This window comes from Xenopus laevis, chromosome 2S (assembly GCF_017654675.1).
Source record: "Xenopus laevis strain J_2021 chromosome 2S, Xenopus_laevis_v10.1, whole genome shotgun sequence".
Taxonomy (NCBI): Eukaryota; Metazoa; Chordata; class Amphibia; order Anura; family Pipidae; genus Xenopus; species Xenopus laevis.
Genome location: NC_054374.1, coordinates 96,577,631 through 96,589,219, shown reverse-complemented (window position 1 = coordinate 96,589,219; position 11,589 = coordinate 96,577,631). Strand labels below are relative to the sequence as shown.

The 11,589-nt window shown below is 37.8% G+C and overlaps 1 protein-coding gene across 1 annotated transcript; it reads right to left on the bottom strand.

The window, feature by feature from the left end:
- Positions 1-1,952: 1,952 nt before the first annotated feature.
- Positions 1,953-11,324, bottom strand: LOC108716606 (protein kinase C delta type). The gene is made up of 8 exons (XM_041584144.1): positions 10,315-11,324; positions 8,747-8,853; positions 8,476-8,637; positions 7,866-8,020; positions 7,321-7,459; positions 5,647-5,838; positions 5,413-5,541; positions 1,953-5,066 (listed from the first exon to the last, which is right to left on the bottom strand). The coding sequence occupies exons 1-8, from the start codon at positions 10,592-10,594 to the stop codon at positions 4,953-4,955; spliced, it is 1,278 nt and encodes a 425-aa protein (XP_041440078.1). The 5' UTR covers positions 10,595-11,324; the 3' UTR covers positions 1,953-4,952.
- Between the last annotated feature and the right edge of the window lie 265 nt (positions 11,325-11,589).

The following is an 11,589-nucleotide window of genomic DNA, read 5'->3' as shown; positions in this document are numbered from 1 at the left end:
CCAAACTGGAATCACATAGTCATGGGGTCAACCTGAATGAAAAGATTATTTTTGTTGGATGCCCCAAAGTGGGTGGAGCTATAAACAGCAATTCAGATTTCACCCATTAACTTTCAATGGGGGAATTGAACCTGCTGCCATTTTTACAGTATTAACACCAGGGTCCCCAAACTATTCACGGTTGGTCACTGGTGGACTGCAGGTCAAGGTTAGTAAAAGTGGACAAAGCCACTAACAGCCAATCAGATTTCATCCATTGAATTTCCTTGTTTTACATTTAAAACACTCCCATTCTCACATTATTTGTGCCTGGGTTCCCAAACTTTGCACAGTCACTCACTGGGTGACTACGGTTTCAAGGTTAGAAAAGTGGGCGGAGCCAACAACTGCCAATCAGATCTAACCTATAGACTTTCATTGGTTTAAATTTAAACTCCTGCCATTCTTTAAATATTAATGCAAACTTTGCATGTTTTTCAAACCAACATGAAGTTCCCTTTCTAGTTGTTATTGCTGCTTTTTATTACTCATGTTTCCATTCAGGCCATCTCCTGTTCATATTCCAGTGTCTTATTCAAATCAGTGCATGGTTGCTATGGTAGTTTTGACCCTAGCAACCAGATTACTGAAATTGCAAACTGGAGGTTGCTAAATAAAAAGCTAAATAAAAAGCTAAATAACTCAAGAAACAAGAAATACTAAAAACTCAAAACCAATTGCAGATTGTCTCAGAATATCACTCTCTAAATCATACTAAAAGTTAAAGGTGAAAAACCCCTTTAACTACTGTAATAATCAACCCACCCCTAATATGAAGCTAGTAATGAAAGAGAGGCAAGAAAAGTAGAGTGTTGTGTTTTGACCGTTCATTATCACAATTTGACACTTGCTTTGAGGTCAGCAAATTATTTTTATACATATTTGTTGTGAATACCATTAATAAGCTCCAAACACAGATTGGTCCAGATTGATTTCAATTAATTTATATAACTTGAATTTAATAGTGAATGGTTGTATAAATATTTTGGTAGAATCAGAGGAAGAAGTTCATGAAGGCTTTTATATTAAACCTGCAGATTAGCAGCTGTTTCTTGTAGTTGCCTAGAAATTGATTCTGTTTGTTAACTGGCTCAATGAAATACTAAGAAAACAGGTAGTAAAAATGTCCCAAAAATAGAGTAGGAAACACTCTATCCACGGGACATGCTATCAATGACAAACCAATCAGAAATGCTCCATTTGGTTCCACTCCCTATAAGCAGAGTGCAGCAATGACGGAATTGGTCCTTCCTAAAGAGCTGCTTTTCATCAGGAAAGACTGATTTTACTCTACTGTGCAGGCAGAAGTCTAAATCTGGAAAAAAGGTTGCGGCATATATAGAAAGTTAAACTTGTCAATTCAGAGAAAAACTTACAGATTGTCATAAAACAGGGGTACTTCAAGTTTTGCCACTCCTAATGAGTTTAGGTTTAATTTTCCTGTAATAATTGCCCTACAATTAGGGTTCAATCCCACCTGGAAATACCTTGATCCTTCAATCCCATCCCCTCATCCTCCAAAACTCTGACCCTAACCAGCCTCCCACCTTATGTAGGAAGCCCAGTCCCTTTTGTTGGCAGTCCAAGTCTCCTGCTGGTATATGCTTACTTAAGTGCTTCAATCTGTTATTGTGCCAAAAGACAACTTTACAGAATATTAAAGTGTGGGAACTGAATAACTTTCCAAACTGTATATTTCCTTTTTTTCTACATAGATTCAGTTAAAATAAAAATAGCTTAGAAAACAAAATGTAAGCGTAAGATTCGTTTTTCAGTAAAATGAAGAATTGTTCAATAGTCTAAATACTAAATATACTCCACAATCACTATCACAGCCTCATAAATGGTTGAATTGGCACATGGTTACCCATGTGAGCAGTAACGCCACGTCAAGGCTTCAACTCTTGTTACTGTCCATTTATTGCAGCAAATGGCTCACCCTATAATTTGCTGCAATAGTTCCCTAGCTGGTCCAGCACTGAGTGACAAACCGTCATGGGACCTTTCCTCCTCAGTAATGACTGAGAGGCACAAGCTAAATATTCCCACATACACATATTGGATTTCATTCAAACATACGCTAGCTAATTTTATTTGTTGGAGCAAATCAGCTGGTGATCATAGGCAAAAGGAGGATGAAATCCTCACTGATTTGCTGACCATATGACTTGCTGCAATGATTCCCTATTTAGTCCCTAAAGCTCTTCACTGGGATTTTTTAAGTTCACATTCAGACACAAAACTGACTTTCATCACACATACATTGACTATTTTGTAAAATCACATTGAGACACATAGAGCACGTGGGATTTATACCTCTGCTGTTTGGCTAACCATATGGTTTGCTGCACTACTCCCCTAACCAGTAAGGATTTTAGATTATAAATACTGGTGAATGACTAATGATGTCCCTATTTAGCTGATCAAAGAACTAGATACTGACACAGAACTAGATATTTTGGGTTTGTTTTTACAATGCTCATACGTCTCACAAAGCCATACAACATACATGCATATTAAAGCAAATCACATAGTGAGCTATTGGTATATTAAAGTTAATATAATTGCTGTGGTTTGCTGGAATAGTCCCTAATCCTAGATTCATATGTAGCCGATTGCCGGCTTGAAAAAGCCAGCACTGAACCCCCTCCTATTTGATTCATTTTAGTACCCCTTTTGTTTTTAGGAGATTTTGTTTTAGTTGGTTTAATTTATATTCTAATGGTGATTTTAATTATCTTATGTGCACTGACACAGTTACTTAGTAGTGAGGCTAATGCCACACCAGGCTGTGAAAAAGCAGATCCGCTCCCATTTGCTCCATGGTGTAAGTGCATTGATACACACGGAGTGGATTTTGGTGCAGAGAAGCATAAATATACATTTTCACACCAAAATCTGTTCCATGACTGTCACTGCACTTATACCATGGAGTGAATGGGAGCTTTCTCAGCCAGGTGTGGCATTGATGTTATGGTTGAAAAAAGGTGTCCAAATTCAACCTTTTGCTGAAACAAATCCTACCTAATTTTTAGATGATCCAGAGGAAGGCAAAAAACCCCTGTCTGAAGCAGCTTCTAATTTGCTTCAGAAGGGGGAAAAAATTCCTTCCTGACTCCAAAATGGCAATCGGTATAATCCCTGGATCAATGGTTTCCTAATTCTACTAAAACCAGTAGCTTTGTACAGTAAGTACAATGCTACCTTCAGGGCATATGGGTTGGTTCAGTATTGGCATACATTTGGGAAAGTAACAGGTTATAAAAATATCCTGGCACTGGTAACTGATTCATTGAACAGGAGAACAGTAAGAATGATAGACACAGGGGCATTTGAAGGTGCTTCTAATCCAATTTCACCTGCAGTACAGTCAGCAGCTGCTGCGCTATTAATGCAAGCTCTACAAATACAGTGACCTCTGAACTGGCTATGGACTGCAAGTAAAATGACTCTAGACGCACCTAGAAATACTAGTGGATAATAGTAAGAAATATATCTCAGTGTTCTCCTGTTCAACAAATGGGTGAGCATTTCAAATGACTAAACTGACTTACACTCAATCACACACACAAATACATAGAGCACACACACTCACAGAGAAGAGTTGGGAGAGAAGTTGGGGATAGGACAAAGAGGGCATGGGTATGGGAAGTGCTAGGGTTAAGGTATGGAAGAAAACCTGGAGGGATTAAAAGTGGATGGTAAAGAAGCTGGGAATAGGGAAAGGGATTGAGAGAAATGTAAATAAGGAAATCAGGGGAAAGGGAAAAGGAGGACACAGTATAGAGGAAGTAGACCTGTGCCCCCCGCGGCCACAGGGTCTGCTTTCTTTATAGTTATGCCATCACAGGTAAGGAAATAAGGGAGAAACAGAAGTTTGGGGTGTTGTTTAGAGATTAGGAAGAAGGGAAATCAAGGGTAAGGGAGCAGAAGGGAGAAAGTACAGAGGAAGTAGACCTGGGCCCCCCGCGGCCAGGGGGTCTGCTTCCTTTATAGTTACACCACTGTTTAGAAAAGGGGTTAATCACAGGTAAGGGAATAAGAGGAAGGCAGATGTTTGGGGTGTTCAGTAGTGATTATGAATGAAGGAAATCAGAGGAAAGGGAGTAGGAGGAGACAGTATAGAGGAAGTAGACCTAGGCCCCCCGCGGCCAGAAGGTCTGCTTCCTTTATAGTTATGCTGCTGGTGTGACCCACTTAGGAAAGGGGTCAATCATGGGTAAGAGAATAAGAGAGAGACTGAAGTTTGGGGTGTGGTTTAGTGATTAAAAAAGAGGCAAATCAGGGATAAGGGAGTAGGAGGGAGACAGTATAAAGGAAGTAGATCCGGGCCCCCCGCGGCCATGGGGTCTGCTTTCTTTATAGTTATGCTGTTGGTGTGACCCACTTAGGAAAGGGGTCAATCATGGGTAAGAGAAAAAGAGAGAGACAGAAGTTTGGGTTGTGGTTTAGTGATTAAAAAAGAGGCAAATCAGGGATAAGGGAGTAGGAGGGAGACAGTATAAAGGAAGTAGATCCGGGCCCCCCGCGGCCATGGGGTTTGCTTCCTTTATAGTTATGCCACTGGAGTGGGCCACTTAGGATAGGGGTTAATCACAGGTAAGGGAATAGGAGGGAGGCAGATGTTTGGGGGAGGGTGGGGGTAACCTGGTTTTATTTGGCAATTTTCATTCAAGATGTAACCTTACCATATTACCTTCCTATTTTCCGTCCTTTAGAAGCTACAGACAGAGATCCCGTCTGGTGCTGGCTTTGATGGTAGAACCAGGTGACATTCACAGGAGATGGTTTAGGTTTGGTACAACAGGTGGATTGGTTGTTTAGGGGTGCAGCTTGCCACAGATGTTAAAGGCCTCAGGTTGTTACAGGCAGCAAATAATGATGGTATCCCATGTTAGAACAGAGGTAATGCCTTACTCCTGCCAATTCCAGTTGGGATCAACTTCCGAGAAATCTTTCAAATTCTTTCCATCGCAACTATGAGGGGAGAATGTTAGCGGATATTCATCTAAGTCGTCCGCAGATGGCTGTGAACAAAGAAAAAGCACTTAACCTTTTATACAACATTTCACACGGCACAATTTTGTATTAATTTCACTAGTGGTTAAATGTTATTTGTTATCACATCTTATTAGTCACTGAGGGCTTCCTAACTACAAGGAACAAAAGGATGAACTCAGTTGCCTGGTGTTTTTATGCAACTGACCTGTCCTCCATCCCAATAATAGCAGGGGTCTTATGCAAAGGGAGAGTGATGCTTATGACTATGTTTTCATACAAATCATACATGTATAATAAGTCAGAAGACCTCTGCCCTACTGTTTCATGAAAGAGTATTGATAAGACATTGATTGCTCCATCACATTTATTTACCATTTCTGGCTTAAAAGGTGTCTTCAGTCTTCGATTTTCCAGATCATCCCAGTTAATAGTGCTGTAGAAAGGATGCTCCCTGATGTTCCCATTCTGTCCAATTCGTTTGGTGTTATCAATCTCCAAAAGCTAAAGAGAAACATGGTCATATGTTAGAGTTTTGCAGATGTTATACTAGGTAACTCCCTGCATTATTGGCAGGCACATAAGCAGTATGCCAGTATATCTATTTACCTTAGGCAGGAGGTCCAGCATTTCCTCGCTCATATAACATGGATATTTTGGTGTTTTGTTCAAAATCATATATCGCTGCCTTAAAATGCTGCCTGATGTTGAATATGGCAATTCACCTGTGGCCATTTCATACATTGTCACCCCAAAAGACCACCAATCCACGGCTGTATTGTAGTCTTCCTTTAATAGAATCTTTGAAAAGAAAAAAATGAAAACGAATTATAGCAACAAACAACTTTACGCCTTATATTTGTGTTAGTAAAGATAACCAAGCAATGAAAGTTAATTACAAGGGTACATTGACAGTTTTCTCCATGGAATTGCTATAAACTGCTTCTCATGACTGTCAATAGGAATTACACTGCTTATAGTACAGCAACAAGATCATTGCCCAACACCTGGGATGTCTTTTTTGCAACATATTGGAACGTCTAAACTACATCAGAAAATGGATGGACTCAGTTATTTTAACTACATGTAATATTAACAATTAAACAGGCCTTACTTCAATATTAAAATAATATATTTATTAAGCAACAGGCCTAAGAATTTAATTGACCTCTTAAATCACTGGCGGGTAATTAGGAGGAACACATGAGAATGGGAAAAAGACACCAGGGGTGTCGCATTTAATTTAGTTTGCAATTTAACATTCTATGACAACTAACAAACTGAATCACACAAGCTTTGGATATATTTGCACTGGAGTTCTGGATGTACAACAGGAATTACTAGTGGGATGTGTTTCCACTGTAGGAGCCTGTGCAGCTGGATGAGTTACAGTTCTGCAGTTACAAAGTACATATTAATACTAAGATCCCATATAAGACTTTGTATCTATAACTGACATTTCTGTGCTGTATAAAATGTATTGAATGCCATTTAGAATGCTTTGTGTTAATTAAGGTTTAATTGCAGCAGGAGGGGTGCCTTATATTAGCCACCAGTGATTTTAAGGTGGGAAGTAGTGTTAACCTGTTGTTTTAATAAATATATTGAAGTATGGCATGTTTAAACGTTAATAGTACAAAGTTGGTCTATTTTCTATTTAAAGGTTATAACATTGGGACTGACAGTTTCACTTTCATTTCAATACAAGTATAGGACCTGTTATCCAGAATTCTCAGGACCTGGGGTTTTCCGGCAAAATGTATCTTTCCATAATTTGGATCTTCATATCTTAGGTCTACTAGAAATCATATAAACATGAAATAAACCCAATAGGCTGGTTTTGCTTCCAATAAGGATCAATTAAATCTTATTTTGGATCAAATACAAGGTACTGATTTATTATTACAGAGAAAAAGGACATTTTTAAAAATCTGGATTAATAGGATACAATGGAGTCTAAGGGAGACAGCATTTCCATAATTTGGACCTTTCTGGATACAGGGTTTTCGGATAACGGATCCCATACCTGTAATCATGGAAAGGTCACATTGGGTTCAGATCAGTGAAAATTATAACATCTAAACTAGACCCTAATAGATTCTAAAAAACTAAATTGCTTGAATTGGCATTGTGCCAGAATTTGTTAGGTGATAGATTGGGATAGATGGGAATGGGATCATCAAAGATGTTGATACTATTCTCTCATTTTTTTTTGATACACACCTTTCTATTATATATGCTACTATGCATATATTGTAAATATTTTACAACAAATTATGTTACCTCTGGTGCCCGATATCCAGGGGTTCCTGCTAAGCCGTAGGTCTTCCTCTGGCCAAAGATGTTCTCTTCTGCAATGCCAAAGTCGCAGATCTTTATGTGGCCGTCTTTATCCACTAATATGTTGTCTGGCTTCAGATCACTGTAGGTTAAACATAAGAACAATTTACTTTCAGAAAAATATAGAAAGAATTCTGGGAAAGAGGTCAAGCTTTATCACATAAGTGAAGTCTTTGTAAGTTAAATGCGATCACATATTTCATTCCCTTCTATTTAAGAAAGTTAATTGTTGTTAAAAATTACCTCAATTAAATTAACCACAAAAGAAGGTGATAAACTAATTTAAATTAAGCGTACAACAAAGCCCACTGTGTGCCACTGCTCTTGATTGATTGAGGGCATAATAGAGTGTTCTACACGATTGCAACTTATAGTTGATAAGTAGCCGCATCTAATCCCCCCCAGACAAACTGTATTTTATTAGCTGACCTCAAAGAACTTTACAAGTGTTAAAGAACACAAACACAATACACTGAGATTTTACTGACCGATGAATGATTCCCTTAGAATGCAGGAACTGGAGGGCAACCACCATCTCTGCTGTGTAGAACATGATTGTCGACATTGGCAGACCTCCTTCACGCATAATCATTTGCCATAAAGATTTCCCACTGGCATACTCCAGGACAAAGAAGGCTTCAAGCTGGTAAGTGCAGGTTAGAAGAATGTGAGACATGAGACATTACTATACAGAAATAGAGCTGGTTAAAAGAAGGGCTAAAGGGACTTGTTTAAGGGGAACAAAACCATCTATGTAACTTGGGCCCCCTGCAATGATCTCATACCCCCTCCCCAACTGCATCAACATTAACAGGGCAAATAGGGCAGTATTGGGAGCTGTGTGGGTGCATTTCAGGAAGTGAGTCAATCAATAGGTTTTGTTTAACATATTTAAATGTTAAATAAGTACCCCTGTAATACACCCCATGAAGGTACCACCACTCTATACCAACAAGAATATTTTGACAATGACCAAGTAGATTATGCTGTTAGTACTAGATGAAAATAAGGACTGGGAGTTCCAAGAATTAAATCTCAGAGACACATACAAAGTGCTGTTTTAACCTGTTATTGTGCATAAGGATCAGTATGCTTTACCTCTGACTGAAAAGTTGCATGAGATTGGCATAAAAATGCACATTCTCTGCTGATCTTCAATACACGAGCTTCTTTAGCGATGGAATAGCAGTCGTTCTTCTGTTTCTTCAAGATCTTAATTGCCACCAGTTGTTTATTTGGTCTAAAAGAAGCCAACATCACCTAATAAAAATAAGAAAAGAGATTCATATCATGGGGTCTCTCATAGAGACAGAAACAATGTAACTTGCTATGCAAACATGCTTCATGACTTGGGAAATCCTTCACTTACCTGGCCAAAGCCTCCTTGTCCCAGTACAGTGTGGAACTTGTAGTTGTTACTATCCAGGGGAGCAGGTCTTTCAATGTCCAGACGGGGTCTCTTCTGTATGCTTCCACCTTGTTAAAGAGAAAAAAATTCCATTAACAGATCACACCACAAACTGTAGTGATAAGCCAATTTTTTAAACACACATGGATTTGTAATGAAATTTTGCCAATGGTGGATTTTTCAAGAAACTGCAGCAAAAATCTGCCACGAAAAAATTAATCATAAAAAACGTCCATTCACTGCAATGCATTTGGAGTGAGAAAAAACTTGAAAAAAAGCCCATTGGCTTTAATGGATTTAAAGTAAGAAAAAACACCCATTGACAATGCACTTGGAGTGAGAAAAAACACCCATTTGGACTAGAGTATACTTTGCTAACAAAAAGTCGCTGTGACCCATAGACTGTAATGCATTTTGCAAATTTTTCGCCATTTGGCTAATTTTGCTGCAGTTTTCAATTTTTTTAGTGAAAAACTTATAAAATGTACATAATAGTATATGTTAAAAAACAAACATACATATGAAAATCAAAAAAACTTTTTACATGTATTTTAAATGTATTTTTTAAATGTATAAATGGTTTCTTGGGAGGTACTTATTTATAACATATAATTGAGAAGGTGATACCTACCCACTTATATGTATGGCCACTCGCAACCTCATTTTATGACCCAACGGCTCATTTACAAATGTGAGGGGCAAATTGTAGAAAACAGCTGTACTGCAAAGTGCCATGTTTTTTCTACTTTCTCCAAATTTGTTCACAGGGCCCAAAATGGAGTCGTGCCGTTCTCTCTTTATCCAGAAATGGATGTGCCTACGTTTGTCAGTGTTGCATAAAGGATCAATGGGAATTTTCCAGCACAAGTTATATAGGGAAATTAGCAGTTGAGTTTGCTGTTTGTTAGCAAGTGAGGGGATAGGTTGAAGGGGACATAATATGTACATAAGTACAATGTAAAATTGCGCAGCCTGCTATTATAAGCACTTTTTCAATTTACAATAGCCCATATACTATTAATGGTGGGACAACAGTTATAGTGCTGGGGACTTAGATTCAATTTCAGCTAGGAATTAAAGAAATGTGTATGTTCATCCTAATGGATAATACAGGTATAGGATAAGTTATCCACAAATTCATTATCCAGAAAGCTCTGAATCACTGTATGGCCATCCCCCATAGACATTTGAATCAAATAATTTATATTTTAAAAAAATAAAGGTAAAGGTAACCCAACTAAGATGTAATTAATCTTTTTTTGACCCAAAACAATCATATAGGGTTTAATTCATGTTTAAATAATTTTTTAGTAGACATGGTGTAGAGATCCAAAATACCAAAAGACCCTTTACCCGGAAAAAACCCCAGGTCCCAAGCATTCTGGATAACAGGTCCCATGCTTGTAATATGATAGGGGCTTAGCAAAAGTGCTTATAACGGCACTGAGTAATTTCACATTCAGTGATTATGTACCTACAGTATATGCCTCTATTAAATACATACAACAAGGGTAATGTCTTTTCCTTACCTTCTAATAGGTCTTCTGGTCTTGATCTTCCGCTATTCCCTTCATTTTGCTCTAAATTTCTTTCTTTACTGTTGTCTTCTTTGATTTTTTTATCGTCTTTAGCAACCTGACTTGTTTTAATTCTCTCAAGCTTACTAGACTTTTTCTTTGCTTGTCTTTCCTTTTGTAACTGTCCTTCTTCAACTGCTCTCTTTTTAATGCTCTTACCTTCACTAGTTTTCTTCTCTACTTGGCTTTTCTTTTCTATCTCTCCTTCTTCAAATCTTCTCCTTTTAATCATTTTATCTTCATTGGTCTTCTTCTCTGCCTGGCTTTCCTTTTCTATATCTCCTCCTTCAAATCTTCTCCTTTTAATCTTCTCATCTTCACTGGTTTTCTCTGCCTGGCTTTCTTTTTCAATCTGTCTTTTTTCATTTTTATCCTTTTAATGGTCTTCTCTTTATTTTCTGTCTGTTTCTCTACTCTCCATCTCCTTTTAATGCTCCTATCCAGACTTGTCTGTGCATTTCTGCAAATCTTTTTATCATTTGCTGCATCTGATTTTCTTTCTCCTGACTCCTTGATCCAATCCTTGTTGGTCTTACCTTCTATGCAGCTTTTCACTACCTGTCCAGCCGGACATCTCCTTCTCTCACTCAAATCCATGTTGTTCTTTACTCCTATACTACTCCTCCTATACGGTTTTTTATTTTTACTCACGGTTTGGATAAATTTAGCAATCGCTGATCAAAAACTCCTATTCTCTCCTACTCACTGTCCAAACGGCGGTTGGTCTGAACCAGCAAGTAACAGTTAAGCTAGGTGTGTCATGTGACCACCAGCAGTGGCATGCGGGCATCATTGGGTTTACCATGGAGCAACAAGCATGCAATTGAGAGCTGAAGACAATACTATGGCAATACTATATTGGTTGGTGCTATTGGTTGGTTGTCTTCTTTAGATAAAATGCTTGGCTGTAACTCACAGTGCCAAAAGTCATATTCATAAGTGTGTGTATGGTTATGCATATATATATATATAAATATATGTGTGTGTGTATATATATATATATATATATATATATATATATATAAATATATGTGTGTGTATATATATATATATATATATATATATATATATATATATATATATTAAACATTTCACTATTTCATTGTACAGCTTTTTTTTCTAAATGTATGGTACCATAATTAAGGTTTGAAATGAAAGAGTTTCCAGTAAAGTAAAGTATATTTGTTGAATGCAAGGTTATTATGGTGAGAGTGGAAGGAAAAGGGA

Excerpts from the sequence above, each read along its gene's own strand:
- LOC108716606 (XM_041584144.1), bottom strand. The coding sequence starts at position 10,594 with ATGATTAAAAGGAGAAGATTTGAAGAAGGAGAGATAGAAAAGAAAAGC. Across the intron at positions 8,854-10,314 it reads ACCAGAAGACCTATTAGAAG|GTGGAAGCATACAGAAGAGA; the intron begins GTAAGGAAAAGA and ends CTCTTTAACAAG. Across the intron at positions 8,021-8,475 it reads ATGCAACTTTTCAGTCAGAG|CTTGAAGCCTTCTTTGTCCT; the intron begins GTAAAGCATACT and ends TGCACTTACCAG.